This window comes from Dermacentor silvarum, chromosome 1 (genome assembly GCF_013339745.2).
Source record: "Dermacentor silvarum isolate Dsil-2018 chromosome 1, BIME_Dsil_1.4, whole genome shotgun sequence".
Lineage (NCBI taxonomy): Eukaryota > Metazoa > Arthropoda > Arachnida > Ixodida > Ixodidae > Dermacentor > Dermacentor silvarum.
This window is the reverse complement of record NC_051154.1, coordinates 85668501-85684170: the sequence shown is the minus strand read 5'-3', so window position 1 is coordinate 85684170 and position 15670 is coordinate 85668501. Positions and strand designations below refer to the sequence as shown.

At 46.8% G+C, this 15670-nt stretch overlaps 1 protein-coding gene across 1 annotated transcript in view; it reads right to left on the bottom strand.

The window, feature by feature from the left end:
- LOC119431774 (RNA cytosine-C(5)-methyltransferase NSUN2-like) overlaps positions 1–15670 on the bottom strand; it is a 100738-nt gene that overhangs the window by 67121 nt on the left and 17947 nt on the right. Inside the window, exon 7 of the mRNA XM_037699248.2 lies at positions 3860–4081. Coding sequence (XP_037555176.1) covers positions 3860–4081 — 222 coding nt within the window. The remainder of the gene's footprint in view (positions 1–3859; positions 4082–15670) is intronic.

Sequence of the window (15670 nt, the reverse complement as noted above, 5' to 3'; positions counted from 1 at the left end):
TGGGTGTCCGTCCCGAAAGGGAACAGAATGCAAACTCCTTGAAAAGGAAAAGAAAAAAAGAAAAGAAATCCGAGCCACTTCCAGTTGCACGCCGCCACGCGCTGTTTTCCATCCTTCTCCGCATTGCCAGCCTCGCGTGCCTCTCTCCCATCACTCTTCCACCACTCTGAACACGAATGGGCTGCGCCCATAGCTCTACGCCGCGCAACCCTCCTAACCAAGAAAGGACCGCGCCAGATGCACTGATAGCGCTGGGTTGGCGGAGCGCCGAAAATGTGCGACGCAATAGAGCCAAAACGGCGTTAGCATCCACCGAAACGAAGTGACGGAGTTCGCATCGCCATAGGCACCAGTGAAAAATCGTATGTGAATGACAGCAACGCCGGAACGCTTTGTGCCTATTCGTGCCTTTAAAGCCTTTATTCTTGTGTTTATCACCGCGCAAAGCACTGCGTTGGCTGCGTGTCTTCATGACTGCGTAGTCGCCATCCATGATCGCGTCGATAGTGACCACGGTTTCATCTGCAGCGGTTGCGGCAAACAGTAGTTTTGTTTTTACTCGGTGCAAAGCTGTCGAGGATGAAAAGCACCGTCGACATCGTGATGGGCGGAGACCCGACAACATTGGCGAAAAAATAATCGGGATGTGCGCGCACTAGTGAAAAGTGCGTCTCAGATGAAGACGCGCCGCAGGCCGCGCTGAGAAGGAGGTCGCGAGACCCTCGCCGCTGCGAACTCTAATCAGTCACGAGATGAGGAGAATTGCAGCTTCCGCATTGCATTTGCGCAAAATAGAAACAGAATTTGCTGATTCATACTGTAAATAAGAGCGTGCTGACGTAGTAAGCATTTGTTTATTGTTTTCTTGATACCCTCGATAATTAGACCCCATTCGTTTATTTCGGACATTTTTTTCGGTCCCATGAAATCCTAATTAATGAAATCCGTGAAATCCTAATTACATAGTAAACTATGTAAATCTTTCGATAGTGACTTTTCCATGGTATTTTTGTAGTTGACATTTCGAGATGTCTGGAGTTCAGTGCAAAAAATGTTCTAGGTAAGGGGTGAAAAAACATTTAGAAAAAATTTTTAGTTATCCGCTATTTTCAGATATCAGAGTTTGAGTGAAATGAGGCTTTACTGTATAGTAAAATTCACACAACTTACTATATTTATCTTCGAAATAGTAGCTTCGAAGCAGCCAGCAGCACGCACAGCCACAGTAAAAGTGAGGCATGCATGTGAATGCCCATGAATAAACTCTGTGGTTTACACCTGTCTGAAAACCAAGGAAGTGTGAAGCTTGCAGTATTTGTATGTCTGATTGCTAAATGATATACAAAGAGTCCTTGCGCATCTTGTGAAAAGGACCGTGCAATGATATTGTCTGTTGCAAGTACCCACCTGTAAACAGACTATGTGCCTATGAGAATCATGCGGGTGAGCATTTCACAGCAACACCTTCAACAGGAGAATAGCGAATCTAAAGCGTGCATGTGAGCATGTGGTAGTAAACATGGCAAAGCATGAATACTCCTAGGTTAACACGATGGTAGCCAGATACGTAGCATGAAGCAAAAAAAGTCTGTTAGTCTGATGAAGAGCACCGTCTAGATCGCGATGGGTGGCAACCTGGCAAAAAAATAATCGGGATGTGCGCGTGGTAGTGAAATACGTGTCTCAGATAAAGACGCGCGCACGGCAAGCACTACTCAGTCACGAGATGATGAGTGTTGCAGTTTCTGCACTGCTTTTGTGCAAAATAGAAACAGGATTTTGTTGATTCATTCAATAAATAAAAACGTGTTGACGTAAAAGCATTTTATTGTTTTCTTGATACCCTCGATAATTCAACATTCGGTTAATTCGGACATTTTCTCGGTCCCGTGAAATCCTAATTAACGAGGTTTTACTACAGCAGTGCCATTCTTGAACGCCGACAGCCATGCCTTGTCACGTGCGATCTGAGCGCGCAGGAAGCAGAACAATTAAACGAGTCGACACAATCAGCAGCCGGATGGAGGAAGGTGGTGGGGGGACACTGGCCTCATCGCCATTGTACAGTCGAATCTCGTTATTTCTAACACGCTTAATTCGAACTTCCGGTTAATTCGAACTGACGCTGTGGTCCCGTCAAAGTTATGTGTATTCCTATGGGTGAAAACGCCCAGTAATTTGAATGCGAAAGCATTTGCGACGGTTAATTCAAACATATAGCGTACCGACAATGCTCTCAGCAGCGCGCCAAATCACACGGCGGCGCCTTCGACCGGCATTGCTCCGACACTGCCATAGAGCAAAATCCTAGGAGAAACCCCTCAACACCGCGCAGAGAAAAAGAAAATGAAAAAAAAAAATTCTAATAAGGCGGCGGAAATTTCACTCTCAAATGGCAAGGTCACCGTTTCATTGTCGCGCCGGAACATGCGTGTACGTGCCGACGTCTCAGTCAACACAGCGGCTGCGGCGCAGAGGGAAGCAGCAGCGGAGGCCCAGTCCAGCCAACTTCCCGATAACGGCAGAAAACGAAACTTCAGGGAGCGGGCTAAGCTGGCGCCAGGCCGGCGGGAGCGGGGGCGCCGGCACGGAGTCAGTCGAAGGTGGGGGAGCTACAAGGGAGATGAGAGGGAGGGCGAGGGGAGCCACCGAAGCCATTGCCACAGAAGCGACGACGTTGCCAAGGCCAAATCCGCTTCTCTGCCGCCCTCCTCCTCCCTCACCTTCGACGTTCTCCGCGCGCGCCCGTCGCCGTGCCGCCCGCTCCCTGAAGTCTCGTTTTCTGCTGTTATCGTGAAGCGAGCGTTGGCCAGCGTGGGCAGTTTCGTGGCCCTCGCTTGCGATATGCTTGCGTGCCGCATTTCACGACTCGCACCGTTCGTACATCGTGCATGAATATGTACTTAAAAAATAAGGCCTTCTTATATTTCGAACAAATTTTCGGGCCCCTTCGAGTTCGAATTATCGAGATTCGACTGTACTAGTTTTCTCACAACAGCCCTGCCATCCCGCGTATTTTGATTATTTTCATGCAACCGGTTATAACAATTATTGGTTATAACAATGAAATTTTCAAGGCACTTGAATATTGTTATAAGTGGGTTCGACTGTATACCAGTGTTACCACATAGGACCAGCATGAAGATTTCTGTGCAACAAAGCTGCATCTTAACGTAAACAAAGTGTTGTTTGCACATGTCACATGTCACTCACAATGTGCCTTGCCCACACACATCGAAGTGCTTGATACTGCAGAATGGTCTTTAATATATTGAGCGCAATGCTAACCTTAAAAGACTAGGTCGTTTGCCTTGTCCAGCCGTAAGACTGCGATGCGCCTCGCACGCATTGAAGTGCGTGTTGTGTTTTTATTCACGATAAGGTAGAAATCAAAGCAGCAGGGAGGAAACCAGCCTGTGTGGCTATGCGCCGTGCTGCCATTAGTGCACTTGTACTGAGAGTCGCGTGTGAATGTGCTTGGTGACGTGTCTGTTACAATCCGCTATTTAAACAGCCAACCGTCATACAGTAGCAACTGAGCCAACCAGGCAGACGCTGTTAGATTTGAAAGTGACTTTCAACCTGCATATCATTCATATCCACATGGGAATGGTCTCGGATCACATAATTAAACATGTTGAGCATGGACTGTGGACCTGTGAATTGCACAGTGATGAGTCGTGCATACTGCTGCCACAATGTCTTTCCACGAAGTGTGGATGTGGCATGCGCTGGTTTCGTTAAATCAAAACTGTAATGCAAAAATTTGTTCAAATGTGCATTCGGTTTGGCTACTTGTGGAATGTTAAAGCTTTTTTGCAAAAAGAAATGCCATGTGCTGTCTCACGCAATAACTCACCTCTTTGGAAAGATACATGTTTGGCATGGCAGCTGCATCATGGTTAGTAACAAGGCAGCAGGTGGAGTGTAGCCGCTTAGCTTGATGCACCAGCATGTAGCAGCGCTTGTTGTCCACATCATTGGCCACCACAACTCCTTCTGGGATCGTGTTCACATGCCCATGCAGCATCTCCATCACCTGAGCTGTTTTGGAGCCAGGAGCAGCACACATGTCCAGAACCTGCACAATGCAAACCATTCTCACTGCTGCGCAACAAGTGCAAAAAACTTCATAGAAAATCTTGGCTGTGGAAGTGAATGTTTCTACTCATAAAGGCTTCTATAAACATGTCCACACTTTCTTGAGGTATGCAGTGCAACTACACATGGGTGACACAAAAGAACAATGAGATACAAACTAAGACACCTGAAAACAGCTGGATAAATTTTGGATTGAAAGGGTTCGACATCCGACAGGGGCCTAAAGACAAGACAAGTGGAGGGTATTTATGATGATCAGCCTGCAGGAAGACAAATAAAAAAACAAAAGTACTGGCAAAGCACTGTGTTTTTTCTGTCCTCGTAATTGTCTTCCTACAAACTGATAATCAAGAATACCTTCTAGCTCACCACATTTGCAATCCTTTTGCATAGAGGATGGCTCTGGGCTCACCACCTGAGGTCCTTTAATGTGCACCTAATGCTTGGTACCGGTACATGATTGTTTTTGCATTCCTGTGCTATTGAAATGCAGCCACCATGGCTGAAAATGGAACATGCAACCTTTTGCTTAGCAGGTGAATGTGAATTTCACTGCAACATCGTAGCGGCTCTGAAAGCATAAGCAAGAAACAAAAATTGGCAAAAGAATAAATGTCCTAAAAGCTCTCACTCTGCAACAATAATGTTTTGTGGTGCTGATGCTGACTGTCCTATGAAAACAGAAATCAGTAAAATATGCTAGCAGTGGGAGTAAGGCTCTCAGCTGCAACATTAATACATTACAGCAAACTTCTGTTAATTTGATTTCTCGGTTAATTTAATTAAGACTGAAGGTCCTGGCCAGTGCCCATGCATTTCTATGGGCCCAAACTTTTGTTATTTCAATCCTAAAATTGGCACTCGCTGAATAATTCGAACTTGACCAGTCAGCAAGCATGTGCCTGACTCCTATGGTGACCCAAATAGCGACCCCTTTAGTGGCAGCGTCTATCTCAGCGAAGCGCAGACAGTGAATGCATTGAACACGTCATCTCCCATTGAAAACGTGTATTTTCGGCCTGCCCTAGAAAGATTTTAAGGCACTAACCGTAGCTCACAATGTCTGATTACTGTATTTGCCTGATTCTAACATGCACCTTTTTTTTTTCAAGAAAATTGGGTCAAAAATAGCCTGCGCAGTGCAATCAGACACAATACCAAAACCACCCTTGCAACATTTGTATGCTTTACTGCATAGCATACGTAGATTGTGGGAAGCTGACTTCAGAAAACCACCCGCCGTTTGTGTAACACATACATTAGACCCTAACCCCCCCCTCCCCCTCTTTTAGCTAAAATATCAAGTTAGAGTTGAGCTTTAAAGCGGTCCTGAAACACTATTTATTGAAGTCAATAAATGCATTACGCTCGTGCACATATGCTCCCGTCTCGCTGTGCTACGTGGTGTGGACCAGTTTTGTCCTGCACCAGCTTGACCGACGCATAGTAGCTACATTGAACTTGCGCATTTTAAAGCCAAGACGTCTAACCAGGAGTGGCCAAGAGTGAGACCTGATGGCTATGACGACGATAAGCCAGGTGGACAAAGTTTAATTCCTACACAGGCAGTTGTGGCCGAGCGTGAGCAGACAGTAGTCGGCTTCTTCCAGAAAAACGTAATTGTTACTGAAATTCGAAAGCAGATTTTCCCTTACTTCAGCCTGTTTATTAAACTGTGTCAATAAATGTACACAGTAACAGTAGGATGAAGCGCACTGATCCAAACACCCTTCTTGATTGATGTCAGCTATTAGCCAATAGCAGCTGTATATGGGAATCCACTTTATTACAAAATACTCGGCAAAGGACTTAAAAATGAAGATGAAGATTTTGGAGTAAGTGGAACGTGGTCTCATACCCAAGACTGAAATCACAAAGAAGTACGACATCAAGAAGAGCACGCTGTCGACCTACCTGAAGAACAAAGAATCAATTGTTAAAGCGTTTCAAAAGGAGAATATGGGGCCCTCGTGTAAAAGGTTACGGACATCGGCCCATCCCGAGTTGGAAAATGCCATAGTAATGTGGATTAAGGAAGTTCGAAGCCATAACATTCCGTTAAGTGGGCCCATAATGTCTGCGAAGGCAGCAGACTTCGCCAGCCAAATGGGCATCAGAGACTTCGGTGGGTCGAAAGACTTGCTGTCGCGATTCAGGGCACGTCACAGGCTCACGTTTAGAAATGTGTGTGGGAAAACTGGCACGGTCGACCAAGAAACGTGTGAACAAAGGGTCGCCAGCAAGCTTGCACCTCGCTGGTTACTTGCTCAATGATGTGTTTAATGCAGAAGAGTTGGCGCTTTACTTCAAGCTGCCCCCGTGCGCCAAACACAGCTGACTGCGGTGATGAGCCCGACGAAAGCAACGATTTAGTGCCACCCCTAAGTGCATGCGAAGCAGCGTCGGCGCTGGATGTTGCAGCACGTTATTTCTCAGGAGATGAGAATTCGGACGCTGCGCTGGAGCTCTTGGGCAAGCTGCAAGCGATGCTCATGGAGTCGCGACAGAAGAAACGCAAGCAAATGCATATTATCGATTACTTTTAATTTTGATTGCATTAACCCTGCCCTATAAATAAATGTGTTTTGGAGCATAAATAGCATCATACATTTCGACATTAGGGCTCGCTACTCCCATGAATGCATGTCGGAGCTTGTTTGTGGTGTATAACTGACTGGTTAATTAATTTTGTTCGCTGTTCGAGCTCCATGAGGTTAATTTACGAAATCACCTGCCACAAACGTGTAGTAGTGCTAATTTGCGATAACGCGTTCAGAGGTGGCTTCTTTGGCTTCTGCCCGCGCAGCGTGGTGCGATGGCCATTCATTCTAGCGCCCGCATGCTAATTCGAACTCCGCTTAATTTGAACACTTTTATGGTCGCCGTCGAGTTAGAATTATTGAGCTTTTACTGTATTCATCAGCTTACTATTATTGACCCTACACAAGGCAAGCTTACACCTAAGGGATGCAGAAGCCTTTATATTACAGGCTGCAAACATCCAAAGGAGAGCAACACTTCCCAAACACTCCGATGCTGGTGCAATACATCCAGAAATAGAGGCACAATGCAAGAGAGACAAGAGAGAGAGGAAGAAAAAAGAAATTGCAAGCTATGGATTGTGGACATTGCACTTACTGATAAGAACAGAAAATGAAAATAATTCGCGACAAGCTTTTTAATTACGTTATGTCTGACCATACAAACTGAGACCTCACTCTGCCTTTCATGACTTGCACCTAGAACATTGTAGCACAGACTACAGGCTTTTCGCCATTCTTTCTCTTGTATGGCCGCAAACCTTCGACTACACCTGACACCATTCTTCCATACATGCCTGACACATCTGAGTGTACAACAATCTGTCAAGCTGCCCATTATACTGAGGAATGCTGTAAGCTTGCCCACTCCTTCACGGCCATTGGCGAATGGCAACCAAAATCTTGTTGTAATGGTTACCCATGCTTTATTTCTTTCACCCAAAACCCAGTATCCAGTATCCAGTGCCCAGTGCCATGCCTGATTATGGGCCCAGTGTCGTGTGCTGGATGCTGGGACGCTGGCAAGGCGCGGCATACTAGGAGGCGCTGGGCGCGGTGTACTGGTGCGAAATGCAGCTCTAGAGCGAGAAATACGTGGTGCCTGGGTACCTTATATATTTTTTCAAATACAAAAAGGAACACAGAGTGTTGTAATGCAATAAAAAAAAAGAAAAAAAAAGTAAGAACAAAATAAGCCCATAGGATTCGAACCTCCGAGCTACAGATCCCAATCCCAGTATTCTACCCCTACGCCACGCTGATATTTTTTTTTTTCTTTCATGGTATTTATTACGAATACGTAAGATATTTCCATAGCGGCCAAAACAGTCAGCCGCGCCTACAAGCACAAAACAAACACTTCACAGTACAATTATTACGGTAAGAGTTCTCTAAAAGGGAGGCAACAGGATACACTTCAACAACAACGGATACCAGTCTGGTTGGGAGTCTCTCTGATCATAAAAGTCTTTCAGCTGTGAAATCATCCGAATGAAATGTGACTTCGAAGATACAATTGGTTCTACATTCCGATCTAGCATGCGAGTTTTCCATAAACTGTGCAACGCCATAAGCAGGAGCATATCAAAAGGCACATCGTCACATTGAGGTTGTATCAGATATCGTATTGTATAAGCATTTATATCAAAATCCTTTTTTAAAGTCCTTTGGAGAACGTCCCAAAACAATATGGCATCCTTGCAATCAATAAAACAGTGTTCTATGGTTTCCGGTACATTACAGAGACGACAGTTTATCGAAGATACAAAGATTCCTTTCCTATTTAACCAGGTTTTAACAGGCAACGTTTCAGTGTGCACTTTGAAGAAGAATGTTTTAGTGTGAGGAGGAATAGGCATTTTACAGACCCGTGTAAGGACGTCATCTCCAGGTAAGCCGATGTACAGCGATCGGTATAACGGAGGTTTAAAAAGCATATCAATTAGATCTTTATACAGATTTTTCCTTGAGATAGAGAATAAGTACTCATTTGAGAACCTCACTGCAAGAAAACGCACTGAGAGGCACACTTCACGCATGAATCCCTGCAAATATGGATGTGAAGCAAAATTTGTCGAAATTACTAACCTACGCCACGCTGATTCGTGATTACCAATTCATAATTTGCCACGTCAACACGCAGACACAGTTGCAGTTTTGCATAGACGTCTCGCACAGACATGGTAGATGCGCTATCGCCCCGCAACTAAAGCTTACACCTCAATCAGAACGAAAAAGTTGTCCGTATTGCATAGTATGCCTGGAAGTGCTGCAACACTTATTTCCTGTTGCGATTGGTATATGAACTCCGAAAAAAGCCTTAAATAAACCGCCGATCCGAACGCTGTATGGGCGGTTACTGCCGATTTTGACAGCCGTTTTTTGTTCTTCGCGCAAGGTAATGCAATTCCATAGCTCGACAATGCATTTCAGTCGACACGTACGTTCCGTCAGAGAAGCGGTTGGTTAATGCGGCTGGCAGCCTTCGGCAACAGCACTACAGGTATGTTTATAACGCGTCATATCGGCGCTCATCGCTTGTTGTGCTGACAATGTAGACACGAAAGAATGGTCTGTTTAAAAACACCGATGGGAAAGCTGAACTACAGGGTGATTTATCCTCGTTAGACTTGTTGATTCCTCAGCCCAGACGGGCCGATAGAGTGTAGACGGACTCAGCGGGTACGGTAGGCCTAACCTTCGGTGGAAGTGAACAATATCGGCGCGGGTACCTGATGAATGCGAAAATGTTTGTATCTGAGCTTCAGAACCTTTTAACTATTATTTTTAGTACACTAGGGAAAGTGGAAGCGCACGAATCGCCTCAGCTTTGTTGTCGGTGCAATAGTATCAATCAGCAGGAGGCTTCCTGAGGTCCCTTCGAACGCGTCTGAACGGCTGCTGGGTTTCGTGTCGAATTCACAACACAGCGACAACTGGCAGTCATCGCTTGCGTCCAAACTACTGGTAAACGAGGCGTTATCTGCGTTTGCGTAATTTCGTTCACGAATACAGCTATCCGCATAGTCAAAAGGGAAATGCACAAATCTAAAGTGATATTCAGTGTCGCATATGCATGGGCATGCAGCTCACGCACCTTTATTCCTAAGCTGCAACACCGCCGACACGAAACACATTAATGACCCCAAATTATAGCGCTATTTAGAACAGGAGTATGTTTTTTGCACAGGACATGCCCATAAAATTTATCAAGCATTTAATATTCAGCAGAGCCTATACCCCGGCAGTGCGGCACAAACGAAACCAGCGCAGTTTTCAGTACGACCCAGCGAACTGCAGTGACAACCAGCGCGTGTGCACACCAGTGCGCCCCAGCGTCATAGCAGTGAAACCAGCGTCTCATCCAGTGTGACCCAGCTCTTATCAAGCAATCTCACCAGTGTCGCAGTGACTCCCAGCGTGCGCCAGCGCCACCCAGTCTAAACAAACGCGCTGGTTTCACACTGGAAGGCACTGCAAGAGGCTGGTTTTTGCAATAGGGGTGGCTTTGGGTTCCAGCTGTTCCATCCAGCCTTTCGACAAAACTTCTGTTTAAATACCAAAGACCCAGTGTTGTTGCGCAGACATCGCCTGTGAATTATGCCATTAAGCACATCACAGAGCCTATGGACCAATGGTCTCGTAGTTGTGAAACAGTCCACTTGCAGCACCAAAAACCATATCATGACCCACTCGCCCTGTCTTTCTCTTGAGTCGCCAGGATGGCTCTTTTTCCACTGGGAGGTGATTGCAGCAAATATGAATGCCGTGTGCTCTCACCAGATCGTCACACCTCGGACGGGATCAGGATTCGTGGCGTTTGAGCCTTGATTGGTCTGTGGAAACGCTGCAGTGCCCAGTTAAAATCCGCCATAGCATTAGCGGTGGCCTCCACCAAAGCGAGAATTATCATAAGCGACTCAAAAATCGCAGTTCATAATTTTGCGAAAGGACACATCTCGCCAGAGGCGCTTAAAAGTCTAAACAATACCAGTGACCATCATCGCGGGTCAATCCCAATTATTTGGGCGCCCACGCACTCCTCTTCGCCAGGCAACGAGGCACTTCACAATGTAGCTCGAAGACTTACTCGCTGAGCAAGTGAGCCGGCCCAGTCGAGAATGAAAGGAGACCGCATGGTCAGCTACGAAGAAATAACAGATTACTATTGGCTGGGAAGGGCCCGGTACCCACCAGCTCATCCCGCACTAACCAGGAAACTGGCGGTGGCCTGGTGCCTCCTGCAAACAAACATATATCCTAACCCAGTGGCCTGCAGCAGATTCTATCCAGGGCAATACAATGATCAATGCAAATTATGTAAAGGTAGGGCGGATCTGCCACATATTCTATGGGCATGCTTGAAGGCGGCTCCTTTCAAGGGGCCGCAAAATTCAAAACTGGCAGCAGTGGGAGGCCCTGCTGCTCAGCTCAGACCAGCAAGACCAAATCTGGGCCGTCCAGCTAGCCGAGGCAGCCGCTAAAACCCAGGGGATATCGGTCGTCTGCTAGGCGGAGGGAGGCTGTGTCCGCCCTCGTGGTTGCTGGCATCAATAAAAGTTGAATCACTCTCTCTCTCACTTGCCTGAAAAATGTGGTCCATGGATTAATATGGACAACCTATGTTCTTTAATGTGACACTAAAAAGAAATATTAAGCTAAGCTACTATTAAATTATGTTTTGAGAATACTGAGGAGCTCACTCTAAACATAAGCAAATACTTGGCAAGCCAGCAAAAAGGCAAAGTCGAAAGATGGGTGGCGATGCCCTTGAAGTTCCCACACCAGCTAAATGTAATGTCATAATTTTGACAGGGTCTCCTTTGGTTTAGTTACAGTAGAACCCTGTTGATATGTTTCTTAGGGGACCACAGAAAAGGAACACATAATCCGGGAACATGTAACATCCAATAACATTTGTTGCAATGCTACAGATGAGGCAGGAAGGCTTCTCTCACACAAAACTTTATTTCAAATTGAACAGAAACCCAACAAATGATTGAAAACCTGCTAAATGACGCTTGCTATCGCTGCTTGGCAGTTAGATGGAATGTTAACCTTTAGGAGTGAGACATAAAAATACCTTAAGAAATTGTTTATTTTCATCAAAGTGTGCATAATACAGTCGAATTCCCCTACAATGAATGCTACTACAACGAAATTTCCGCCACAACGAAGATTTTCCGATTCCCCATCAACTGCCCGTAGAAAGTAATACAAAAAAGTCTCTCCATAGTAGTAGTAAAACTTTATTATATTCAGAAACCGGACAGGCTCCTACCCCAGTCTCCCAGAGGGGGTAGGGGGTTAAAAACAGAGTTTGTCCAGCAGGGTGGTGCCCCTATTCCAAGGCCCCACTAGCACGGGTCATCCGCTCAGCTTGTTGGATCAGTCGTAGCTGATCATCCAGGGCCGGGCTAGACAGCAGCGCCTCCCATTCATTCCATGTGCCATTTGTTTCCATAACGAAGGCGTTTTATTCGGTATTTCCACTTCAACGAACTTTTCGAGAGTAAAACTGGGTCCGAGTTGAAATTGGAACTGCCGAGTAGTCAAATTAGACGGCTGTTCCAAAGCTGTGATGATTGTATGTCCACTTGAACGAGATTTTCACGAATGAAATCAAGTTCACAGCACCGATTTACGCCACTGCAATCCATAGCCATGCGTGGTCATCACGCGCCTATGCGAGACTGCACGGGATCACCACAATTGCTGCCATTTTCTGTGGTGTATGTGTCCGGTCAAAATGGCTACGCCAACAAAGAAGCGTAAATTTCTCTCTCTCGAGGAAGAGGCACATATGATCGCCAAGGCAGAAAGCGGAAGGAAAAAATTTCGCAGTTTCACCCGAAAGGCGATGCATTGATTGCGATAGCAGATTAGTTGACAGCTATACAAACTAAGGATAGTAGTTTTATCGGCTGTATAAACTTGTAAACATTCGCTTACCAACTACAGTGGAATCTTGATGATACGATCACGGCTAGTACGAATTTTTCTGAGGTCCTGGCCGAGCCCCATTACTTTGCAACGTGCTAGAGAACGGTTGTTACGAATCGATTTTCGACCCGCGTCGGTTGATACGAATAAACGCCACCCCACCGACGGCCGCGAAAGAGAACAGCGCGCAGTCACGTGCGTTTTCCCTTTCTCTTTTGGTGCGGAGGCGCGGACGCGGCGCCGGACAGCGCGGAAGCCGCGACTGGACGCGAAGAGTTTGAATCGGTGGCGCTTTTGTTGCTTTTCTTTTGGTCTCGTCGCTCGCTGCGGCGGCCGCACTTCCCCAAGCGCGACCGCCGCAGCAAGCGAAGGTTCGTGCGGTCTATTGCTTCAACGGAAACTGAGCGGCGTAAGCACAGCGCATACAAAGGTCAGAGCCGTGTGGAGATCGCGTTCAAGATAGCGCGCGACAACACCAACAGCCGGCACAGGCGCAAAGTACAAGAATGCATTTGTTGGCAGAGTAGGAGCCGCCCCCACCCTCCCTCCCCCCACTCCCTCCCTCCCGTGCTACGTTCCCGCTTTGCTCCTTTCGCGTGAGGAGATTGCGTCGCCAGTTACCCTTGCGCTCAGTTGCAAGATACGCATTTGGCGCCGCAGCACAGCGTCGCCCCCCCCCCCCCTCCCATACCCCACGGCCTTTCGCGCAATTGAAGTCGCGTTTGCTCTCTGCTCTGTCCGTGAAGGTGCGTGTCCCCCGCGCGCTTTCACTCGCACATACGGCGCGCGGTGACGACTTTATCGCCTTTGGACTCGTGCTCCACGTCTTATGCTCCTCCTCCGCATCGCCTTCGTTGATCTCCTCTCCCATCAGTGGGCGCACCTCGTGCTCGCTACCGCCCTTGTCGGTGAGATTTTCCCGCAGAAGCCGCAATTTCGTCTCACGTGGCTGCACTGTAAGCGGTATGCGTATACATGGAGTTCTATGGGAGGGTAAACGGGAGTCGGAAAAGGCCACGTTGTAGCTAGTTCTGCACTATAAACAGTTACGTTATAAGTGGTCTATACTGTAAATGCTTTTTACGTACGTGTGCCTGAGTGAGTTCACCTCTCGACTCTTTAAGGGGGGACATGGGTCTTGGACTAAAATTTTGTAGAATATTTATTCTTTGACGTATAGTGCTGAAAACTTTTATATATATGTAATGTTATGTGCTTATTACGAATATAAGGCCAATTTTCATTTATCTCTTTTGGTTCAAATTTCACACAAGTTTCCTTTAATTATCTTCCGGAAAGATTTGCCAATTATGTGTTTTCTAGATATCACTAAATAGGGCATCAGTGGCTTCTGTATGATTCAAGGAGTGCAACAAAATCAACCTTGTTGGTCTGCCGCAGCACCTAGAACACGAGTTACGAGGTATTGAATTAGTCACCAGAAAAACTTTTTCGAGTTTCAAGTTTTGAAGTCTCGCAACTCTTGTTCTAGGTAAGGCAGAGCAATAAGATTCATTTTGTTGCACTCCTTGAATCGTACACAAACCATTAATACCCTGTTTAGTGATACCTAAGGAACACATAATTGGCAAATCTTTCCGGAAGATAATTAAAGAAAGCTTGCATAAAATTTCAAACCAAAGGACATATACGAAAACGGACCTTATATTGGAAATAAGCACATAACATTACATATATGTACAAGTTTTCAGCACTATACGTCAAAGAATAAAGATTCTACAAAATTTTTAGTCCGAGACCCAGGTCCCCCCTTAATTTAGCTACAGTCAAACCTCGTTATAACGAAGTTGAAGGGGGAGTCGTAATTACTTCGTTATAACCATTAGTTTGTTATAGCCAATATTCATTTCTACCGACAATTAGCCAGCAAGAGAGAATGTACTCACCACCGAATATCACAGCAGCCCGCCGCGCAGCGCAAAACGGCCGTCGGAAGGCAAAAAACTAGCAAAATAATAAAGAACAATGCACTTTATTTCCGCCAAATTCAGCACACCAGCTGGCAGATCACTTCGAAGAAAAATAGTCCTTAATAGACTTTTGCCGACTCTTCTTCAAGCGGATGACTGCTTTTTCAGCTGCAGCCGCTATTTCGAGTCCGTCCTCGCCGTCATCGTGAGCACCAAAGAAGCGGCGCAGCAGGTCTGTCGCATCCAGCGCTTGTGCGGGCGTCGGTTCGTCGGGTTCGCCAACATTAGGCTCAGGGGTGTCGACACATTCGTCACTGTCGTCATTATGCACCCCCGTCACCGCGCGCACAATTTCCGCATCTGACAACTCTTCGGTTGTCACCGCGTCAGCATCGGCACCGACGTACGTGCAGAATGTGTCGCAGTCAGGCACAACGCCGGCGTCAAGGAGAGCGTCCCACGACGTCTGGGCCTGGTCGCCCGCGGCACCCTCACTGGCGACATCACCGAGATCTTTGCTGGGCTCTCCGCTGCTGACGCCAAATGAGGCATGCCGGAAGCAGTTGGCGATCGTGCTTGCAGTGACGGCCATCCAGGCAGCTTGTAACATCTCGATCGCCATGTACAGGTCGATCGTTGTCTCGCGCTTCATGCTCATATTGAGCAAAATTCGGTCGATGACACGCTTGCGGTAGCCCGACTTAAAGTTCATGATCACACCTTGATCGAGGGGTTGCACAACCGCAGTAGTGTTAGGCGGCAAAAAGCACAGTTCAATGTTTTTAAGCACAACGGTAGTGTGGTGGGCCGCGCAGTTATCCAGGACGAGGCATATCTTGCGGTTCTGCTTGCCCAGCTGCTCGTCCCACTCATGCAGCCATTGTGCGAAGATCTCTCTTGTCATCCAGGCCTTGCGGTTGGACACATAACTCACTTGGAGTTTCCGCTTTCCTTTGAAGCATCGTGGTGATGCACTTTTGCCGATCACGAGGGCCGGCACCTTTTCGGACCCGTCCATATTCGCACAAAGTAGCACGGTCACACGGACCTTGCTCTGCTTACCGCCCTGGCAGCGGTCACCTTTGAGGGCCAAGGTTTTTTGCGGCAACATCTGATAGAACAGGGCAGTCTCATCTGCGTTGAACAAATCCCTGG